General features: G+C 40.9%; 1 protein-coding gene across 1 annotated transcript in view; it reads left to right on the top strand.

Annotated features, from left to right (window-relative positions):
- PRKN (parkin RBR E3 ubiquitin protein ligase) overlaps window positions 1–23047 on the top strand; it is a 1231166-nt gene that overhangs the window by 689236 nt on the left and 518883 nt on the right. The window contains exon 6 of the mRNA XM_024747998.1: window positions 9282–9397. Within this exon, the coding sequence (XP_024603766.1) occupies window positions 9282–9397 (116 nt within the window). The remainder of the gene's footprint in view (window positions 1–9281; window positions 9398–23047) is intronic.

Genomic DNA, 23047 nt, shown 5'->3' with positions numbered 1-23047 from the left:
CGTTTCTTTTTCTCTTCTTCTTCTGGGACCCCCATAATTTGAATGTTGGTGCGTTTAATGTTGTCTCAGAGGTCTCTGAGACTGTCCTCAATTCTTTTCATTCTTTGTTCTTTATTCTGCTGTGCAGTAGTTATTTCCCCTGTTTTATCTTCCAGGTCACTTATCTGTTCTTCTGCCTCAGTTATTCTGCTGTTGACCCCTTCTAGAGAGCTTTTAATTTCACTTACTGTGTGGTTCATCACTGTTTGTTTGCTCTTTAGTTCTTCTAGGTCCTTGTTAAACGTTTCTTGTATTTTCTCCATTCTATTTCCAAGGTTTTGGATCATCTTTACTATCATTATTCTGAGTTCTTTTTCAGGTAGACTGCCTATTTCCTCTTCATTTGTTAGGTCTGGTGGGGTTTTGCCTTGCTCTTTCATCTGCTGCTGTGTTTCTCTGTCTTCTCATTTTGCTTAACTTACTGTATTTGGGGACTCCTTTCGCAGGCTGCAGGTTAATAGTGTCCATTGTTTTTGCTGTCTGTCCCCAGTGGCTAAGCTTGGTTCAGTGGGTTGTGTAGGCTTCCTGGGGGAGGGGACTAGTGCCTGTGTTCTGGTGGATGAGGAGGATCTTGTCTTTCTGGAGGGCAGGTCCAGGTCTGGTGGTGTGTTTTGGGGTGTCTGTGGCCTTATGATTTTCGGCAGCCTCTGTCCAAAGGATGGGGTTGTGTTCCTATCTTGCTAGCTGTTTGGCATGGGGTGTCCTGCACTGTAGCTTCATGATTTTTGCGTGGAGCTGGGTCTTGGCGTTCAGATGGAGATCTCTGGGAGATTTTCGCCGTTTGAAATTACGTGGAGCTGGGAGGTGTCTTGTGGACCACTGTTCTGATCTTGGCTCACCCACCTCAGTGGCACAGCCCTGACGCCTGGCTGGAGCACCAAGAGCCTGTCCTCCACATGGCTCAGAATAAAAGGGAGAAAAAAATAGAAAGAAGAAGATAAAAGTTATTGAAATAAAAAATAATTATTAAGAAAAAATTTTTTTTAGTTAAAAAAGAAATACGGACAGACAGAATCCTAGGACAAATGGTAAAAGCCAAGCTATATAGACAAAATCACACAAAGAAGCATACACATACACACTCACAAAAAGAGAGGATGGGAAAAAAATATATATATCGTTGCTCCCAAAATCCACCTCCTCAATTTGGGGTGATTCGTTGTCTATTTAGGTATTCCACAGATGCAGGTACATCACGTTGATTGTGGAGATTTAATCCGCTGTTCCTGAGGCTGCTGGGGGAGATTTCCCTTTCTCTTTGTTCGCAAAGCTCCCGGGGCTCGGCTTTGGATTTGGCCCCGCCTCTGCATGCAGGTCACAGGAGGGCGCCTGTTCTTCGCTCAGACAGGACGGGGTTAAAGGTGCAGCTGATTCAGTGGCTCTGGCTCACTGAGGCCGGGGGGTAGGGAGGAGTGCGGAGGCGGGGCGGGCCTGCAGCGTCAGAGGCGGCGTGACGTTGCACGAGCCTGAGGCGTGCCCCCGGGGAAGTTGTCTTTGGATCACGGGACCCTGGCAGTGGCGGCCTGCACAGGTTCCCGGGAGCGGAGGTGTGGAGAGTGACCTGTGCATGCACACAGGCTTCTTGGTGGCGGCGGCGGCAGCAGCCTTAGCGTCTCATGCCCGTCTCTGGGGTCCGCGCTGATAGCCGGGCTCGCGCTCGTCTCTGGAGCTCCTTTAAGCGGCGCTCTGAATCCCGTCTCCTCATGCATCAGGAAAGAGAGAGGCAAGAAAAAGTCTCTTAGCTCTTCGGCAGCTCCAGACTTTTCCCCGGACTCCCGCCCGGCCAGCCGTGGCACACTAACCCCCTTCAGGCTGTGTTCACGCCGCCTGTCCTCTCCCTGCGCTCCGCCCGAAGCCCGAGCCTCAGCTCCGAGCCCCGCCCGCCCTGGCGGGTGAGCACACAAGCCTCTCGAGCCGGTGAGTGCCGGTCGGCACCGATCCTCTGTGCGGGAATCTCTCCGCTTTGCCCTCCGCTGTGCTGTGCTCTCCTTCGCGGCCCTGAAGCTTTCCCCCTTCGCCACCCGCAGTCTCCGCCTGCGAAGGGGCTCCTAGTGTGTGAAAACCGTTCCTCCATCACGGCTCCCTTCCACTGGTGCCGGTCCCGTCCCTATTCTTTGTCTCTGTTTTTCCTTTTGCCCTACCCAGGTACGTGGGGGGTTTCTTGCCTTTTGGGAGGTCTGAGGTCTTCTGCCAGCCTTCAGTAGGTGTTCTGTAGGAGTTGTTCCACGTGTAGATGTATTGCTGGTGTATCTGTGGGGAGGAAGGTGATCTCCACGTCTTAGTCTTCCGCCATCTTGAAGCTCCTCCTCGCCTTTTGGATTTTAGAATTTCATTTTTATTTTTATATTATACATTGGACTAGGTAGCAGACCTAGCTTATACTTTTAACTTTGGTAATAGGATAAAATTTTAAAAATTCTTTTGGAATATAACAATTTTATTGATATGAAAATGGCTGTGCCATTGGACTGACGCAGTGGTGAGATGAGAAAGCTGTGTGCTTGCTGACTTCAGAGCTAAGACTTTTTCCTGCGTAGAATGGCTTGGCTTGGCACGTTGAGTGTCTGGTGCGTTTACATGCCTGTGCACGTGTGCATGCTTCTTTATATGCATATCATCTATTTATTTGTTGTTAACCGAAGGACGAGCGGCCTTGGAGGAGGCGGAAAGCTTTCTGTAAGGTTTTGTCAGTGGTTGAGATGCTTACAGGCAGCAACTGACCTTCTCAGCAAAGATCTGACGTGATATTGCTTTTTGTGGGAGTATATTGATTTTCTTTCTCCTGATAAACTTTGCACATCATCTAGAGGCTTTATTAACACCTTATTGAGAGAAAACAAACATCGTTGAACATGATAGCAGACTCGTTAACTTTCAAGATTTTATTTGTTTACTTAGGTGTAACGTAACTTTACAACTGGCATTGTTAAATTAGCAAAGTCTACAAGTCTTATACAACCTAACAAGTTGCATAGTTATTTTATGTCCAAGCTTATATAATTGTTTCCTGGATTTACATAATAAAGGGAGCCTAACGCATCAGCACGAAAACTGAGATTCGCTAATAATAAGACACAGAGCAGGTCGTGGCGTGGCTCATTTACAGGTTTTTCTTATGTGCCAGGCGGAGAGTATGGTAATTATGCTCATTTGTCATGTTTTAGCTTAGAGAAAATTAAAACTATCATATTCACATTCATAATGAGATTTCTGAATGGTTAATGAGACTTAAAACTAGCAGTTGCTTCTTACAAAAGAGTCTGCAGATAACCAAGTGCGGAGCTGTTGGAGCGGGCAGGCTGAGGAGAGACGGACTGAGGATACTACGGACAGAATTTCTAGGCTCACGAGAGACATTTAGATTGATTCTAAGTGACAGTTTGTCTGTTGTAACTTGGTAACCGTGAGGACCTCTTTGATAGGGATGTAAGACGCTTATTACTAGTTTTCTCATAGATAGCAATGCCCCTGTGTCCTCAGTCCCTCTTAGTTGAAAATTTGGGTGGGTAATCTTTTGACAGGTTTATTATTTAGTGTAAATATTTATGTATTTTTATTTAATACAGAACCGTATCTGAACGTATCATTTTTCCTTTTCTGGAGGCTGATTAGAATATGTCCCCACTAACAAGCAGTGAATGTTGAAGACTTTTGACTTGGCTTTGCCTCCTGACAGCGCACCAGCATGTGCTGGTGGCGTTCCGATGCACCTGCCCTTCCTCTCTCTGCTGGCACGTGGCTTGGACAGGCAGACCCCCTCTCCTTGCTTCAGGCGGGCTTTCCCCAAGCACAGCCTAGTGAGAGATAGGAGGGTGGAGAGAGGGCAGAGCTGGGATGTTTCTCCCTTTCTCTTTGGGAGGGGTCTTTGGCAGGGGCTGCATCTTATCCATCCTCCCACCCAACCCCATCCCCCAGTCCCCGGTGATTAGATCACCCTGTGCTAATGCTGCTAATGGCAAGGAGCTTCCTGCCCTGGTTTAATTCTTCTGGGTTTCCACCACCTTTGCAACTAGATCTCAGTCAGCATTAAATTCTCTCAACTGAACTAACTGGTATGGGCCCTGCTTCCCTAACTTGACCCTGACCCATGCAAATGGCCAGTTACTTCTTCAGTACAGACCGTAGATGCATTGTAACCTTATAGTGAAAACTGTGAGTCCCTTTTATTTTATCAAAAGAAAGATACGTTGCCTTTGGGGGATATTAACTGAGAAGAAGTTGGAGACTAACATGGGATTTAACTCTTTGTAAAGAGAGACCATTTTTATGTGGAAAACATGTAATTGTTAAGCAATATCTATTAAAATTGTTAACTTTAAGAAGTTCGATAAAAGTTGTTTGAAGTTTCATGATGGAAGAAGTCAGGTCTCACTGCTGTTTTTTCAGGTCTGTGAAACTAGATTGTGTTTGAGACAAGCAGGGCTTGCCAGATGTTCGTTGTAAGTTATTTTTATAGAAATTTGGAACACATTAATTTGTGTTTAGAGATGCCGATTAGCTTCTGATTATGTAAGTTTTTATAAATTGGGTTCTTGGTATCAGTTCAGATTTTGCTGCTTTATTTATTCGTTTCCATACTTTTCATTTTCCCCTTTGTTTGTTAGAAACACTGGCAGCGTCTTGAGTCAGGTAGCAGAATGGAATGAGGAGAAAGAGGTAGCTTCCTACAGTTGAACTGTTCACAGGTCTTTCCCTTGGTATAACATTGCTTTTTATGGGTGTCATTCAGCCAGCAGGCTAGGCCTCTAAGATCTGAAAGGAAAGGATGAGTGGGTTATGATAAAATACGAGGCCTCAGCGAGAATGGAAGGAAAGAATCGTAGCCTTGTCCACAGAAATGGCAGAAATATGAGTATGTTTCTAAGAACTTAAAGAATATAACTCTGTTATATTTTGGATTTTCTCTTTAGTATTAATAAGGTGAAAAGCACATTATAGTACTAAATAGCATTTAACAGGGTCACATTATAAACCCAAGCACATTTTTTAAGGTCTTACTCTGGGATTATTTTTTTTTTCATTTTTTAAAATAGTTCACACTATCATTTGGGGAAAAAAAAATCCTGGCCAATTACTGTCATAGATTTTAGCTCCACAGCTAATTAGGGCCTCCCAGAACTGAGTATATGGATCCAAGTGAAGTGAGCCAGCCAGTGGGAACTGCAGCTCCTGGTTAGGTGCAGGAATTCATTTAATGGGACTGGATTTGTTTGGTTTTCTTTCTTGTTTTTTTGTAGCTGATTTTACCTGTGAGATGGCATTTGTGAAAGATGGGTGGGTTCCTTTGAGATTCTTTCTTTACCCACATAAGGATCCTATATTTCCTTCACTAGAATTGACAGATGTCCCTCCCCTCAATGAACAAGAAGTTTTCTCTTCTGCACCCATAGGGGACTATATCCCTGGTGATATAGAAGTAACTTTGCTTGTCAAACCCGGCACCCACTGTAACTAGAGTAATGCCACCTCAAGCAGTCAGGCCCTGGGGCGCAACCGCTGTCATCTGGCCCAGAGTGAGCTGTTCCCTGGGTCCTTGTGGGGATCAGCTGGTGTCATGCCCCTGATGGCCAGATCTCACGGTGGTGTCAGCTTTCTGACCACACTGCTTAGACCCTGGCTAGAAGATTTTTCTGGCTTTGGCATCCTTGATTTTTTAATCTGAACAATCAAGAGAAAAACATCATAGAAAGCAGAATAAATAGACGATTACTCCAAAAGAATCATGCAGCTGTGTGTGAGATGACAACTCTACATAAGCAAGTTGAAATACCCAAGGTAGAATTTTTCAGCAAGGTTTTTCTTCTATTGTGTTTTGCTTTATTGTTTGTGTGTTTTGAACGCAGCCTGCAAATATCAGAAAGATTTTGAAAGTGCTAATGACCCATTGATTGTGCGGGACAGGAAATGATCAGCTCGTTCTGCTGATTAGTCTATGGAAAAGGTGTTGTTACTATTGGCAGACACTTCTCCAGGGTTCTCTCAAGTTTCTGCACAACTACTCTTTTTTTCTGGATAATCTTTTCAAGGAAATTGTATAGCAAACAACCTGGAAAATAATGATAGTATCTCTCTCTAGAGTAAAAGGTGGACCTGCTTATTGTTCAGTATAATAAACACAGTGTCTCCCTTTAGGACAAAGGGGAAGTTGGCTTACAGGTCCTTATAAAAGATCTGGGTTCCCTAAGCTCAGGGTCCTCAGCTGTGATGCAGAAACCCCCCAGCTAGCTTGGCCTGGCCACTTCATCTCCTGGGAGTTGGGATGCAGAGAAACTGACATAATGGTGATGTCCATACTTCATTCTGCCTGGGCTCTGAGCCATGCAGTTTTTTTGTCTCATGTCTTCTGCCAGCATCCCTGAGACGGTCTGTTAGCTTGCAAGCTGGGCAAAATCTCGGACCCTCCACCAGTTTTGCTACTCTAACACCAGAAAAGAACCTCCTTTCACAAAAACTGGTGGAGAAGGCCCGGAAATTCGCTGATGACTGATACATATTTAATATACAGAGTTGGTAATTTGTATTTTAATTCTATCACACCATGTGAATTACTGGAATTTTCCAAACATTTGTAACTTATTATACCATTGTTTGTAAAATCCCTACCTCCATTAAAAAGGATTTTGCCTTTTATCTGACTTTTAGCTGGTGTTAGAGCAGTATGTGATTTGTTAGCTGAATGTCTACCAGTAGCTTTCTGCAAGCTAAGAAAAAATATAAATACTATTTATCTGTATATGAAATATCTTCTTGATAGTCCAGCCAACTCAGCCATTTTGGAGGAATTACTTTTCGTTATGAGTGAGTAATTTTTTCATATCTGCAGAAAGCAGTCACAGCTAGCTCTGTGTATTTCACAAGGATCAGTCATGCCCTCCAGACGTCTTGTTTTGATAGTCAAGGTTTGCCTTAACTCTTTTTCATAATACCCTTGAACTGACCTTTGAAGGGTGTATATCATTTCAAAAAATTGAGTGAAAAGGGTGGCATTCCATGTTAAAAGAGAAAACAAAAACAATCAGTATGATTTCCATGCTGCTTCAAGGGAAGCCACGTTGGACTTTACAGACAGGCCTGACGGGCTCCCATTAGCTGCACTGCACACCCCACCCATCATAGCAGGACTGTTGGGACACCCTCATCTTCTGGGCTGAGGACTGCAGGCTGGCAGGTTGGCTGCTCTGTCACTTGCCCCAGGTAGGATGGGTTCTGGCTAGCTAGCAGCTATACCATCTGGAATTGATGAGACACTTGTTCTTAAGAACAGCCTGGGTTCCTAACTCTTGGCTTGAGGACATTTCTCTGCACACTCCAGATTTTTAAGAGTAACATATTTTCCCTGAGACATGACATTATTTTCACATGTGATAAACGAGGTCTGCTACAGCCACTGTCTTCCGAAAGAATAAGTAGAGTTTACTCCCCTTACTGCTAATGTTGCTGTAACTCAGTGGTTCTCAAAAGTGTGGTCCACAGAGCAGTAGTAACAGCATCACCTGGAAACTTGTTGGAAATGCAAATCCTTGGCCCCGTGTCAGAACACCTGGGGTGGCTCCCAGCGATGTCTAGTTTAACAAGCCTCCTGGGTGATTCTGATGCCCGTTGGACTTTGACACCCACAGGTGTGGCTCACTGTGTCTCAGGTCAGAGGAGGAGGAAGTTAGTTTGGTTACAAGCAGGGAAAGGACAGATTAAGAGTGGTGGTGTCAGATGTATAAAGAAACACTGGTAGCATTTATTAAGTAAATCTATTGACTTTTTTTTAATTAAAGAAAATATATCTAATGCTTGTCCTGTATACTGTTAGGATACAAATGTGAATAAGACATTCCACAGATATCTCAGGGTCTTTTGGTTGGACAATCTATGCCTGCAGGCAAAATCCAATTTGCTACATGTTTTTGTAAATAAAGTTTTATTAGGACACAGCCACATCCATTCATTTGCATATGGTCCATGGCTGCTTTTAGACAACAATGCAGAGTCGAGCAGTGCAACAAAGACCATATGGCCCGCCAAGCTGAAGACATTTAATGTGTGGTGCTTTAATAGAAGTTTGCTGACACCAGGTCTAGTGTTTAAAGGGAAAATACTTTCTATATCCCAGTAGTTATACACAAATGGAGCGGAGGATTAAGTGTATATGCAAGGGGTCTTCTGTCCTCCAGTGTTACATTTGTACAGAAGTTTTGCAGTGGCACACAATTTAGCTTCATGGATGTTATTACCATGGAAGCTGTACAGACTGTTTGACAAGAAGCAGAGTACTTACCTGTCAAACACTTTGGTGTGTGAGAGGGAAAAGGGGTATGTGAAAAATACAGAAACAACAGAAGATGAAAATAAGAAAAACAAAAAATATTTTGTTTGAGAAGGGAGAATATTATCAATCAAAAGATGTATCTTGGGAATTCCCTGGCGGTCAGAGGTTAGGACTTCACACTCTCACTGCCTAGGGCCAGGGTTCAGTCCCTGCTTGGGGAAGTACGATCCCACAAGCTAAGATAAAGGAGTGTGTGGCAGGACAGGGCTGGGAAATGAACTAAGAAGGAAAGAGGTGCGGGTTTAGAACATTCCTAACTGCCTGGCAGGGGGTGGGCAGGTGAGACTCCCAGGGAATCCTGGGATGCCAAAGGGGGCAGAACGAGGGGAGAGGCACACTCTGCTCCTCCGTAAGTCTGCAGTATTAGCATGCTTGTCAGTAGTTGAGATTGCTAGATTTCTTACCCTGCACTATATTCTTGCCGCTGACTGACCAACTGTGCGGTGATCCTGTAGAAAAAGCACTGAGTTTCCCTTTGAGAAGCCTGGGTTACTTCCTGGATTCACCTCTGACTGTCTGACTTTGGGCAAATCATCTCGTGGCTCAGGGTCTCCTCTTCCTCATTTTCGAGATGCTATTTCAGGCTTCCTCCTGCATCCACACTGTGTTATTTTACCAGACTCACTTCTCACCGAGAGGTGAGCTAGGGGCACACACAGAGTGTTCCCCCAGCAACCTGGCTGAAAGAGAAAAAGAAGAAAAGACTAGCAGACAATTGGACCCTTCTAAAAAGAGGACTTGTTGAATCGTTTGGCACAAGGGCGTTAGTTTCCCTCAAAAGAGTTGATGTTGATTTATTTCAGACTCACACCTAATGATAGATCTCTTCTCTTCCTGAAGAGGTTCTTTACTGTGAAAATGTTTAGAGGGGGAAATGGCGAGCCGGATTCCATGTCAGTGATCGTATTTCTCATTCTTTCAGGAATTTTTCTTTAAATGTGGAGCACACCCGACCTCTGACCAGGAAACGTCAGTAGCTTTGAACCTGATCACAACAAATAGTCGAGACATCACCTGCATAACATGTATGGACATCAGGTAAGGATCTGAAAACACTGTCACTCTCAACATCTGGCTTTCTCAACTTCTCTGCAAACAATAGGTAATTAAAGTCACTTTTTAATTTTTCAAAGGAGAAATCGGAAACATTTTTCTGTAAGTCAGAATGCAGCCCACCAGCCAGTATTTTAGGTCCTTCCATTAAAGTTGATAAAGATGGCATTAAAATATGTAGTGTTGATCATATTATCTTACTAGGAGCATTGCCTCTGTGTTTCCTGCTGTTAAGCTGTGACCTTTATATTAATAACTCACAACATCTTTCTAAGGAAATGAACCACCTCCCAGATACACAAGGAGACAATTGCTGGAAAAATAATATTGTCTCCTGCAAGAAAAATTTTCCTGTCATTATTTTTTGGGGGTTTTATAAATAAAAGCTGCTGTATTCATACACAGTTAGATTTAAGTGTGTGTGTAACTAACCACTTGATTGAATAAGGCCGCCTCTCATATCAGGCAGCCCAGGAGTGCCCTCTCTGTAGGTTAGAGAAAATGACTATTTCTCCTTATGTTGACAGATTCATGCATAGGGATGTCATTAAAGCCTGCATGAGGACACCCCAATATTCTGCATTTGTATTTTGCTGATTGTTGTGTTTTTTTCTTGTTAATGCTTTATTTTTTATTTTAGAAATAATTAACTTAAAGTGTTAGAAATTCTATCCTCATGGTTAGTAAGATTTTGGTTTAATTCTTTCCAGTATCTTGGGTATGCCTGAACATTTGCATGTCTGTATGGTGCGTGTGTGTGTGTGTGTGTGTGTGTGTGTGCTATATGTAATTGTATTGTATATAGAGTTTTGTATGTGGCTTTTTCCATTTAACATGGTAGCATGATAAGATTTCCCTGTCATGGAATATTACATGAAAACACATTTTTATAGGTACCTAAGATTCCATCATATTGTTGCTTTAATTTGCACTTCCCTGATGACATATGATGTGGAACATCTTTTTATACGCTTATTTGCTATCTGTATGTCTTCTTTGGTGAGGTGTCTGTTATGGCCTTTGGCCCATATTTTAATTAGATTGTTTGTTTTCTTTTTGTTGAGTTGTAAGTGTTTTTGGTATATTTTGGATAAGTCCTTTATCAGATGTGTGTTTTGCAAATGTTTTCTCTCAGTCTGTGGCTTGTCTTCTCATAATCTTGACATTGTCTTTTGTACAGCAAAAGTTCTGAATTTTAATGAAGTCCAGCTTGTCAATTATTTCTTTTATGCCTTGTGGCTGTGGTGGTGTATCTAAAAAGTTGTGCCATGACCAAGGTCATCTAGGTTTTCTCCTATGTCATCTTCTAAGAGTCTTATGGTTTTGTGTTTTATGTGTAGGTCTGTGATCCATTTTGAGTTAATTTTTCTGAACGGTGTAAGGTCTGTGTCTAGGTCCATTTTTGCATGTAGATGTCCCATTTCTCCAGCATTGTTTGTTGGAAAGAATATCTTTGCTCCATTGTATTGCCTTTGTTCTTTTGTCAAAGATCAGGGTCTATTTCTGGGCCCTCTGTTCTGTTCCACTGATCTCTATATGTCTATTCTTTCACCAACACTACACTGTCTTGATTACTATAGCTTCATAGTAAGTCTTGAAGTCAGGTAATGTCAGTCCAGCTTTGTTTTTTCATTCAATATTGTGTTGACTATTCTGGGTCTTTTCCTCTCCAATTAAATTTTAAAATCAATTTGTTGATATCCATAAAATAATGCTGGGATTTTGATTGGAATTTCATTGCATGTATACATTGATTTGGGAGGAACCCACAACCTGATAATATTGAGTCTTCCTACCCACAGACATGGAATACCTCCATTTATTTAGTTCTCCTTTGATTTCATCAATCAGAGTTTCGTAGTTTTCTTCATACAAGTCTTATTTCATATTTTGTTAGATTTATACCTAAGTACTTCAGATTTCAGGTGCCAATGTAAATGGTGTTTTTATTTCACATTGCACATATTCATTCTTGGTATATAGGAAGGCAATTGACTTTTGCATATTAACCTTGTACCTTGCAACCTTGCTATAAGTGCTTATTATTTCCAGGATTTTTTTGTTGATTCTTTTGTATTTCCTGCATAGATGATCACGTCATCTGTGAACAAAGACAGTTTTTTGTCTTCCTTTCCAATCTGTATACCTTTATTTCCTTTTCTTGCCTTATTTCATTAGCTAGGACTTACAGTATGATTTCGAAAGGAATAGTGAGAGAGCACATCCTTGTCTTATACCTGATCTTAGTGGGAAAGTTCAAGTTTCTTAAATGAAGTATGACATTAGTTGTAGATATTTTGTTGATAGAGTTTATCAAGTTCGGGGAGTCCCCCTCTTATTCCTACTTTACTGAAAGTGTTTATCATGAATGCATGTTAGACTTTGTCAGATTTTTTTTATGCATCTATTGATATTATCATGTGATGCTTCTTTTTAGTCTATTGATGTAATGGATTACATTAATTCATTTTTCAGTGTTGAATCTGCCTTGTAAACTCTAGGATAAATCCCACTTGGACATTGTGTATAGTATTTTTTATACATTTTTAGATTTCATTTGCTATATTTTGTTGAGGATTTTTCTTCTATGTTCATGAGAGATATTTGTCTGTAGTTTTCTTGTATTGCCTTTTTCTGGTTTTGATATTAAGGTAATGCTGGCCTCCTAGAATGAATTAGGAAGCATTTATCCTGCTTCTATTCTCTGAAATAGTTTGTAGAGAATTGGTAGCAAGGTACGAATTTTATTTATTTTTGTGCTTACAAACATGTACTTTCGTATAAAAAGAGATTGGCATTTTTCATCTACCTTCTTAATAATACTTCTCTCTTTTTATGATTCTTTACAAGTGTATAATAACATATTCAAGGAACTCCAATGCCATTAAGGTAATTTTTCGACCTAGCAATGTAACAATCTCTTAAGCCTTCAGTTCCCTTATAAAATCCAAGAATTGAAGTAGGTAATCTGTGAGGCTCTGACTGGTTCTGAAGAACTGCAAAAGGTAGAAACAGTCCTTGTTCACAGCCTATAAATCAATAGTATCATTTGAGAAAGCACTTGTTTGTGGTCCTGTCTTCTGACAGATGCAGAAATTAAAAATGAGGTTTTCAATGATACTGGCCTCCAAATGACACATATGTGGTTGTAATATGTAGAAAAATGCATAAGATAAATGTGCTATTCATTTCCAGATGTTAGGCTTAAATTTTAATTTAGGTACGTGATTTGTGTCTTTTGAGTTTATATTGTATATAAAATATTTTCCTGTCTCTTAAAGAAAAAAGCGAACTATTTGAGGGCTAAAACGTCCTGAGGTTTTGTGTGAGCCATCAGGTTCCCATCTGCCATCCAGCCTTGCGGTCCCCACTCCTTATTTACAGTAGCGGCTTGATCTTCATCCAATTGAGGTTATCAGTTGATAGTCTTAGGTTTATGAGTAAATAGTGAATCGAGCCAAAAGCAAAAACTTGAGCCAAAACCAGAAATTACAGCACTTGAAGGTATAATAGCTGTGCTGTTAAGTATTTACGATAGAAATTATATCAGAAAGGTTCAACACATCCCTTGATACCTCAGTTGCACTCAGGAATAACAATATTCAGCCACAAAAAAATGACACGGGCAATGCCGAAGTAAGATTGTATTCCTTCCCCAACCAGTATGTATATCTTGGGCCTCACCCTGATATCAGGTAGCTTCTGCTCCTCGGCATGTGGGATCTTCCCGGACCGGGGCACGAACCCGTGTCCCCTGCATCGGCAGGCGGACTCTCAACCACTGCGCCACCAGGGAAGCCCCGGAAAACAGTATTTCTGTACCGTGAATCTTACTTTACAGAATGAGCCTTCTTAAAATTTAAAAATATAAAATTTGAAAACATAACAAAATAGAAAAATTATTACCATGATATCATTCGGCAAAAAGAAAAAAATCACCACCCTCCTTCCCTAGCTTTGCTTCTTCTAAAGCTGCCTAGTGCGTCCCTGTACTTTTCACCTTTATTCATTATTCCTGGTTTCCAAAACTGAAGACAGACTAAAAAACAGCCATGTGTATAGTCAAAATTTCACCTTCCAGAAACATGTTCCATAGTCCACTTCCCAGTAGGACATTACATCTAAGAAGCACTACTACCTGGTAATTTTCCTTAACTCTTCCAATAAAGTCTTATGTTTTCGATGTCATTGTTGTTTGATATAAATGTTTTTAAATAATTTTCTTGTTTTCAAATTTGTGTTAAGGTTCGTTCAGCCTACTGAAGCAATGCCTTGGATTGCGCACTTAAAAGACTTACTTGGGCTTGGAGATTAGTAAAGGTTTATCTGAAAGTCTGTTTGGACTTGTTCTTGGTGTTCCTGGGGGAGAGTGATTTGACTACGATTTGATAGTATTTTGGTATGAATTCATTTGTTGATTTAACAAAGAGAGATGAGCAATGGGTATCTTAGTTATGTTCCCTTTGAATGCATTTGTTATGTCTACGCTTCTCTTGTCAATTCTATATAGAAGTTCCTTTTATGTTGCTTAATGGCTGTCTTCTATCAACTTTACCCTTTCTTGACATTTTGGTGTCAGATGGAAACGTATGATTTGATTCATCATCAGGCTCTGAAGAGCATTGTGAGAGACTACAGGTATACTCACGTAGGATTTAACTGAAATCTTCTTTTTTATTGGAGTATAATTGCTTTACAATGTTGTGTCAGTTTCTGCTATACAGTGAAGTGAATGAGCTGTATGTGTACATATATCCCCTCCCTCCTGGACCTCCCTCCCACCCTCCCCCACCCCACCCATCTAGGTCATCACAGAGACTTTTTCAGTAAGTGGCTTTATTTCTGTAATGGAAAAATCCTTGAAATTTTGTGTGTGTGTTTGTGTCATAGCAGCAGTGGTATTCTTTGAGCGTACAGATCTATATATTTCTCCTATCTGACCCAAATAGTATGTATACTCCTAGGTAATATGACATGCCAGGAAGAAAAAATACTTCCCTTTAAGTATGGGAGTATCTTGGAGTGTCCATCTTACATAGCATTCTAGAGAAAGGTAAATCAGAATACCAAATTGATAGTAGAATAAACAGGAGCACCTTCTATAGTAGACTGGAATAGCATAACTTTTTAAGATGAAAGAGGAAACTTCAAAGATATGTCTTCTAGCTTGAAACGAGTAACTTCACACTGTGCCCAGACCCCATTGGAGTAAGATCTCTCTACTTAAGCTGTGAGATTCTTTCCTGGAAAAGTGTGGCACACCTCAGTCTGATCCAGTCTTGAGGGAGAGCTGCTATAAACCCTTCCAGAAAGGAGAATCCTTCATGTGGGTAAAGCCTTACATAAGGCAATTGCATTGCCTCCTTTGAAATTCGAAGGTGGTGCTTCATGACTTGTAATTCTTTAATTTCAAATTCTTTGAACGTCTGTCTTACATATGAAGAAGTTGAGGCTAAGACATTTACACCTGGTCTTACCACGAGGAACTGGCTGAACCAGCCCTCACATCAAGGCCTGTGTGTTTTTCTCTCATCACACCTTACCCCCCGCATGGTCCCAGTTTCCTCTGGACAGTAAAAGGCAAGCTATCTGGTGAGGTTGGAAGGTAGGTTTGCACGTGAAAAGGAAAATACTAGCAGTAAAGTGAAATACAGAGACAATTTAAACACCAGTAAGAGTTGAAGAAAACAGCTGTATACATGCCTGTCCGCTCTAAGTTGTAGGCTGCTAGAAGGATGAGGTCCAAGCTTGACTGATGTGCACACCTGACTGATGCTGTTGATACAATGTCCTGCACAAGTCTTTGCGTCCAAGAGATTTACATAAATATTTGCTGGTTTGGATTAAAGTAAACCTGTTTTGTTCAGTGTGACAAACAGAAAGCAAATTCTTTTTGTGTGGAACTCTCTACTTTTAAAAATCCCTTCTGAATCTAATGGAATTGTCCAAACTGAGTTAAACAAAATAAATTAATCAGAAATCAGTAGAGAGTTTTAAGGCACTATTAGAAATAAGGGAGAAAGCCAAATTTCAGAGTCTTACTAATAGGAGATAGATTACTCAGCTGTATTGTTTGGGGTCAGTTACTTATAAAAACAGAAGAAGTATTTTATCAACATTGAGACTTTGAAATGTGAGCCATGTCAGTTTTAATGTCAGTCAGTGACCTTCATTTCTCCTGCAGTGAACGCTGTAGATTTCTGATCCAAGTGGCTGCATCAGCGGGGTTTCCTGGAGATGTTACAGGTGCTTGTGCATGAAATTCGTAAGCCTCACCTTTTCATTTAACTGCCGCTGCAGGTGCACAGCAGCCCCCGCTGGCACTACTAGGACAATATTGCAGATCCTTCTGGACCAGTTTCGTAACTGTTAAGGTCAACCTTCCATGTTGTAACCGTCTGGATTTTAAGCAGTTCATTTTCTGATGGTGGATGTTAAGAAGCGGCTGTATTCCTAAAGTATCCAAGTGGCCCTCACTAGGACTTTGGTGACAGCCGACCATTACTTTTAAGGTCCATTTTCATTGGAAATAAATGCCCACAGAGTCTTTAAAGAGCTAATTTTGCTTAGAAAAATACTGTAAGTGACTTGTGCATTTGCTTTTAATTGCAACTTTATCCTTATAATTAGCAATTCATTATAAACTTGTGGAGGGAAAGAAATTATGTGTATTGCAAATAATATTTGCACTGGTTCTTATCCTCAGAAAATTTAAACTGCTGGGATATTTCTTATTGGTAAGCAATGATATCATCTACCTCACCCTCTATATACACCATCTACGTAGTTCTTGTTTCCCATGACATTTAGAATTAGGTATTTGCAGATTTGTCCTTTGTGGCTTCACAGCTTGTAGAGCTATTTGCAACCAAATAAGCAATAGTCTCAATAACCTAGAGAACAGGCAAGTTATTTATTGAAGTAAGGGTCATGATGTGTTGATTCTGTTTCTTGTTAATTTGACAAATTCTATGTCAAAGAAAACATGGCCTCAATTTTGGCATCTGAAGTACACTGGGAATGGAATTTCAAGGGTTTCTAGGTCTAGACGTAGATTTTCACAGCACTAAGGGCTGCTTCATGTGCTGTCGTGACAGTCCTTACACCATCACACCCACACGTTGATGTGCAGAAGTGTGAACACAGAAGCCAGCGTCCTATAATGTCAATATCATGGGCAAAGCAATTTTATTCAGAAGTCTATTGTCTTTAATGCCTCCTTCTCTTACAGAGAGAACTTAAAAGTCAATCTGTTCATGCAACAGATATTTATTGAGCTCATCTGTGACTCAAGGAACTGTTTCAGGGGCTTCAAGCTGAGATAAACATGTTTTTAAGTCGGATGCAGGGAGAGCCAGTGCCAGCTGCACAGGCTTGTAGATGGCTAGTGTGGTGGAGATGGGCTCATCCAGGCAAGGCAGAACTTGACATTGCAACTTCAGTGCATTCTCGGTGTCATTGCTATGAAACAGGGACCCAAACTTAGCTCTTTAGGCCAAGATTTCCCAGGGATTTTTTTCACTTGACCAAGACAACATTTTAAAAATACATAGGATAATTTGCTATCTTACATCCAGCCAGCTAGATACTGACATTACCTGCTATGCTGAAGCCCTTCCTCCTTTCATGTCACCCTGGAAAGAACCTTGACCCTTGACCCCAAAACTGAACTCTGACACCTGGTGCTGTCATTACCCGTCTCCATCCAGTTCCTCCTCCTGAGCGATTTTGTTTAAAATGTGTGTTTGTATTTTTTTTAACTAAAAAAAACAAAAACAAAAAAACAGGTGCCTAAAGTCTTCTTCAGTTGTAGTGTGACTAAAACATTTAAAATTGTTAATGCCTCCAATGGATGTTTCTCTACAGATCATAATATTTTAACTGAGGAAACCTACCTCTACTGGCAGCAAGCTCAGAGAAGATTTTGATAAAGTAATCTCAATTCTAACATGTTTTTAATTAAAAATGAGCAAATATTTCTGACAGAATATTATCCCAAGTACTGTTTTTTGCTCCACTCAGAGAACCTTTCTTTGACAAGCATTTTTACAAAACAGAACTCGCCAAATAAGTTATTTTTATTTATGCATATTTTGAAAGTTCTACCACATTTAGATGCAGCAAAATCAGTTTTCTCAATTCCACTTCTTTGTGATATCAATATGGAAACTACAAATTAAAAATAGGAGTTTCACTGAAAAATTCTTCCCACCAATTGAAATATTCCAAAAGTTCAGTTATAGATTTCAGAATGGAAATCCAGTATATCATTTGAGTTCTCATCATTTAATCTTATCAGTTTCCCCCCTACTTCTACAGGGATTAGTTTCAGTGTCTTCTCGCAAACCTTTTCCAGTGATTTTTTGTTACTTGAGGCTTCAAAAGCTGAAGATTTGGGACATTCATTAGTTGAATACTTTGATTAACGATTGCTAATTGATTTTGAACAAAATGCAAACAAATTTAGAAGACTCTTGTAAGGTAGTTAGTACTATTGTAGTGTAGGGGAGGAAAAAAAAATACTTTCCTTCTACCCTTCTTGGTTCTCCAGCTGGGGTTCTGACAAAAGACACAATAAAAAGAAAAGAAAGAAATTTATTAGCACATGCAACACACATACACATGGGAGTACCCAGAGATGAGTAACTCAAACAGATGGTTAGAACTTGGGCTTCTGTAGCCCCTTAGCCGAAGAACAATAAATTTGTGGAGAAGCGACAAGACAAAGGAAAAAGACATTGAACTTCTACGGGAACAGATTGTGGGAGGGTGAATATATGGTGGAACTAATGAAAGGTAAGGACTAGTAAGTAAAGTTTGCTGTATAGACTCCTGTGGTGCCCTCTGGGCTGATAAGTGTCCAAAGTTGTCTCCAGTGATTAACTTCTGTCCTTGATAGAGAGGGGAGGGGGATACATTGATAAATGTTTGTCCTGCTTTTAGGCAAATAAGGGAGGGCAGAGAGCTTTTCTTATGTCTGCTCCCTCTCAATCGGCTTCAGCTCAAAATAATTCTTATGCCAAAGTGACACATTTTGGGTTGGCATATTTTGCCACCCTTCAGTTGACACTAGACTTGATTTACAAAGTAGTTTTTTCAAGGCTGAAACTTGCCTAAAAGTTGGACTGATAATGAGCTGTAGAGAGACAACAGAGATGCTTTTGTATCCAGAGTCTGTTTTGTCACAATTTTGTGGTTCAGTTACTGTCTTTATAAAAATATTTGTAAATTTTAACAACTACAGCTTCTGCTTTGATTGGTAGAATATCACAGCTTGTTTGAACACAATTATGAGTTAGATGCATCCCATGATTACTTCCAAGCGTGTTCCACACATTCCTAAATTTAATAAGGACATTGTTTTTAGCCATAAGGCTGTATTCCACTGAAATATATATTCACATCGTCACTTTAAGAACATATTCAGTGTGGAACTTTTAAACTGAATTTGCACTAGAATTCACAATAAATTCAGATATTTCACCATCAAGAGAATAAATTTCCAAACTCTTTACTTTGAGTCAATGAACTACGTGAAAAGAAAAACGGAACAATTATTGGATTTAACAGGTTTTCCATTTTTATTAGACAGTGAGACTGACAGAAAACTATTCAGTTTAACTCCTTATGAAGTTCTTCTGGTAAGCAAGCTAACACTGACAGCTATCACTTAACTCTTTGTATATGCACAAGAAAACTTGGAATCAAAACGGAGTAAATTGACGTAGTCATTTGATGTAAATGAAAAATCACACTTCACTGAATAATATGTAAATGTACCTTCAGAGCTGCACGTGTGAAATTGAATTCTTTGTGCATGGTATTCTTAAAACAACTACAGACTCTAGTAGATGCTGATGCTTCTTCAGTAGGTTTGTGTCTCTAGTCAGTGATATTTTAAAAGTCCCTCTGGTAGATAGAAAATGTTGACTAATACCTAGGCAACTTAAATAGTCATCATTAACTTTCTTGAGAAATAGAAATTCTGTACTGCAATATTGTGATTTATAATAAGAAATATTTGTTCTCTGTCCCCCATCAGAGCCCCTAAAACCTTTGGAATTTCCTAAGTGCTGAGAGCAACAGTGGTGCCTTTCATTATGTTAAGGAGGTTACTTTGGGTTGCACCTGAGAATGGGGGCTGGTTGCCGGGGGAACCAACCTTTGTGATTAGAGGGTTGGAACTTTCAGTTCCAACTTTCCCACATACCTTGCCTTTGCCTCTCTTCCACCTGGCTGTTCTGAGTTCTATCCTTTCATAATAAACTGGTAATCTAGTATGTAAAATATTTCTCTGAGTTCCGTGAGCCACTCTAGCAAATTATTGAAACTGAAGGAGGGGTCATGGAACTTCCAATCTATAACAGTGGGTCAGAATCCCAGGTGACAACCTGGAGTTGCAGTTGGCATCTGAAGGTGGGAGGGGGTAGTTTTGTAAGGCTGAACCCTTAATTTGCAGAACCTGATGCTATCCCCTGGTAGATAGGGTCAGAAACGAACTGCAGGTCCCTCAGCTGGTGTCGGATCATTGTTTGGTGGTGGTGGGAAGCCTCCACACTTGGCATTAGTATTAGAATCTTAGGTACTTAACATGTACTTCTTTTAACATATTAACCTATTAAACTACTTCTTTTAACATATTACTGTTGGAAGGGTTTATTCCAAAATAAGTAACTGATACCAACAATCACAGTAAACGGTTGTTCTAGATCTGTAATTAATAAGTGACAAAAAGCCCTGCAGCAGAAGCCTTCTGACTACTTTTCCGTGGTCTCTATACTGTCTGTCTTCTATCTGTACGTACTTCATGTAGAGTGAACCTATAAATTCCTACAATTTCCATTGATCCCACCAACCGTTGGCCTGGTGGCTTTGTGCATCTCTCAGACTTCAGACCAGCCCCAGCACAGACGGACACATGTACTTCACGCGCTCTAGATGAGACAGTGGCAGAGAACACACAAGTACGTGTGTATGTGTACCCAAACCAGTCCAGCTTATTGAATGTAGCTGATAATAATACTACTACTTTGAATAATGACAAATCTAGAATAAACACTAAATCAGGCAGGATGCACAGACAAAAGCAAATATTGGGATTGTCTTGGGTGTATCTTGTCATGTCATCCTCCTATGTATGCCTCTGAGACCAGGGGTTCCGTGGCTCCACATTTGGTAACCCGAGCACCCAGAGACCATAGGAAGGGTATAAACACTAGCACATCACTTCTTACAGGTAAACGCCTGTGAGCTGAGACCCAAAAGTCACACTTGCAACCCTATCCCTCCTCCTTTCCAAGGTCATGTGTCACTGTTTATTGGGAGATAAGTATGAACTTGAATATGAAAAAGAATGAAATGGGAGGGGATGGTGACAGTTGCTGCAATCCAGAGAGGGCTCAGCTTTCATTAAGCTCCACCCTTCAGTCTGAGTTGCTGCTAGCCTCATTCTCCAATGCTGGCATGCAAGATGAAATCATAACGTTTCCCAAAATTTCACATAACAAATCTGTCTCTCTCTTCACGAGATTAATCCCAAGTTGTGATGCTAGAACCACTGGGGTTTGGGGAGGGCCCAGTATAGATAATAATAATTAGTGTTATACACAGACAAGGGCATATGACAGGGTGTCCCTGCATCGTTCTCCATGCTCATTAGTGAGAATCCCCAATGATAAGTGAATTATTCTTTTTGTTCCTAAACAACATTAGAAAAGCAGCCTGCCTACCGGCTAGGTAAGGGGTTGGCATTTGGTTTTCTTACGTCCACAGGCTGACTGATTCCTTGTTCTGACAAAGACACTTTATTCCAAGCAAGACAGATTGACTCTCTGTCCCCAGTGAGCAGCAATCCTTGATTGTTCCAGCATGCCCCCTGTGCTAACAGTAACTAATCCCCATTCCACCTCACTTTCACATTTAACTTAAAGCTCATCTCTTTCAGAATACCTCTTCTGGGGAAGGCTTTTCCTATTTGTATCACGCTCGCAAGTACAGAAATATGTACAGACCATTAATCCAAGAGTTATTTACAGACACGTATTATTGCATAAGTGGTCTTAAAGCATTCCCTAAATTCTTATATCCTTACTGCAGAATTTATCCCCGAGAGCTAAAGGAGAGTTAGTCTGCTTCTTCCTTCTTCGCCTCCCATTTTCCCTCTTTTTTTTCATATTTAAGATTGTGGGGTCTTTAGTTTGACTCCAGTGGCCTTCCCGACTCCTGAGGTGCGCGGGTGGTATAGTGGTTCCGGGCACTTTCTTTGAAGACAGACTGTGTGGATCCAAAATGCGGCACTTTCCTCCTCACCCCGTCTTCCCAGATGAGAAGAGTGCCTCCTCGTTTTCACAGAGTTACTGTGAGGATTAAGTGCGTCAAGCCTTGCAATTTCAGCTTCAGATGGTGAGTTCCAAAGTTCTAATTTCTGAAGCCTAGATTTTACGATCCCTACCCCACTTCCTCAGAGAAAGTAGAAACAAATGCATTACACCTCACAAAAGGTGTGCAAGTGTGTAGGTGGCACCATCGGGTGCAGACCGCTCCAGGACGGGGGTCATCAGGACAGGCTTTGCCTCCGGAATCCACCAGCATTTGAGTATCTGACTTGGGGCACATCAGTTCTTTTGACCTTCATTTCCTAAACTTGGTTAATTCCTGAGGTGGTGTTAAAATCAAGTAAGTTAATTTCTATGAATACGCTTTGAAAATTTTAGATCTCTACTCAAATGCAGCACATCAGTTGTAATGATTATTATTAATAATCCTTTTCCCCTTGGGGAAATATATGCACATAAATAGTTATTTTAGAAATGAAACATTAATCCAATCGGGAATATCTGGCCCTAAGTCTCCACTCAGAGGAAATATTTTGAGTTTCGAGGGCAAAAGAATTTTGATATTAACGGGAGGAATTTTGTGGGCATATGATTGTATAAAAAGTGATTGTAAAAGAAATTGGGCCTTGGTGACCAAAATATATTTGGGAAGGATAAGACTTCTTTAATAGGATAGCTTTAGAAATTTTAGTAGAGATTTAACATCTTAAGTGTGGCTGCTGTAAAAGCTGTGACAGGGGACATGTAGCAGGTTGAGTTCTTCAGAAGCAGACATTGAAACAGAAGTTGATGTGTAAGATTTTCTTACTTATTCATTAGAGACCAAGGCCTGTGAAGGGGAAAGGGAAGGAACGAGTTTGGCCAGCTGCATGGGGCGCTCTGGAGTGAGTGTGGCCCACAGAGCGCCCAGGGCTGAGTCGGACCGAGCCTTCAGCTCCTGCCTTGCCCAGCCTCACGGCATTGCTGCTGGACAGTCACTGACGCAGATCCTGGAGGAGCTGAGGGCTGGGCGCACCTGCTGACCGCACGCCCCGCAGCTGGGCAGCAAGTCCTTTGAAACGGGATCTACGTGGTACCACTCTGTATTCCCTACAAGCCATAGACAAGAGGCATGAAAAGAACCTGAGAATCCTGAGAAGAGTTATTTAGGACAGTATTAGAAAGTAGAGTGTACAATACGTATTTCTGGACAAGAATTAACAAATATAATCACATTTAACCTATTCTGGTAATTGCTGTAATGTGATTACCAAGAACTTACTCCATTCAGTGGAATGATACACAGTTTTGAGAGCAGAAA

Source organism: Neophocaena asiaeorientalis, unplaced genomic scaffold (assembly GCF_003031525.2).
Source record: "Neophocaena asiaeorientalis asiaeorientalis breed wild unplaced genomic scaffold, Neophocaena_asiaeorientalis_V1.1 scaffold123, whole genome shotgun sequence".
Taxonomy (NCBI): Eukaryota; Metazoa; Chordata; class Mammalia; order Artiodactyla; family Phocoenidae; genus Neophocaena; species Neophocaena asiaeorientalis.
Note: the sequence above shows the minus strand (reverse complement) of the source record. Positions and strands in the feature narration are given on the sequence as shown.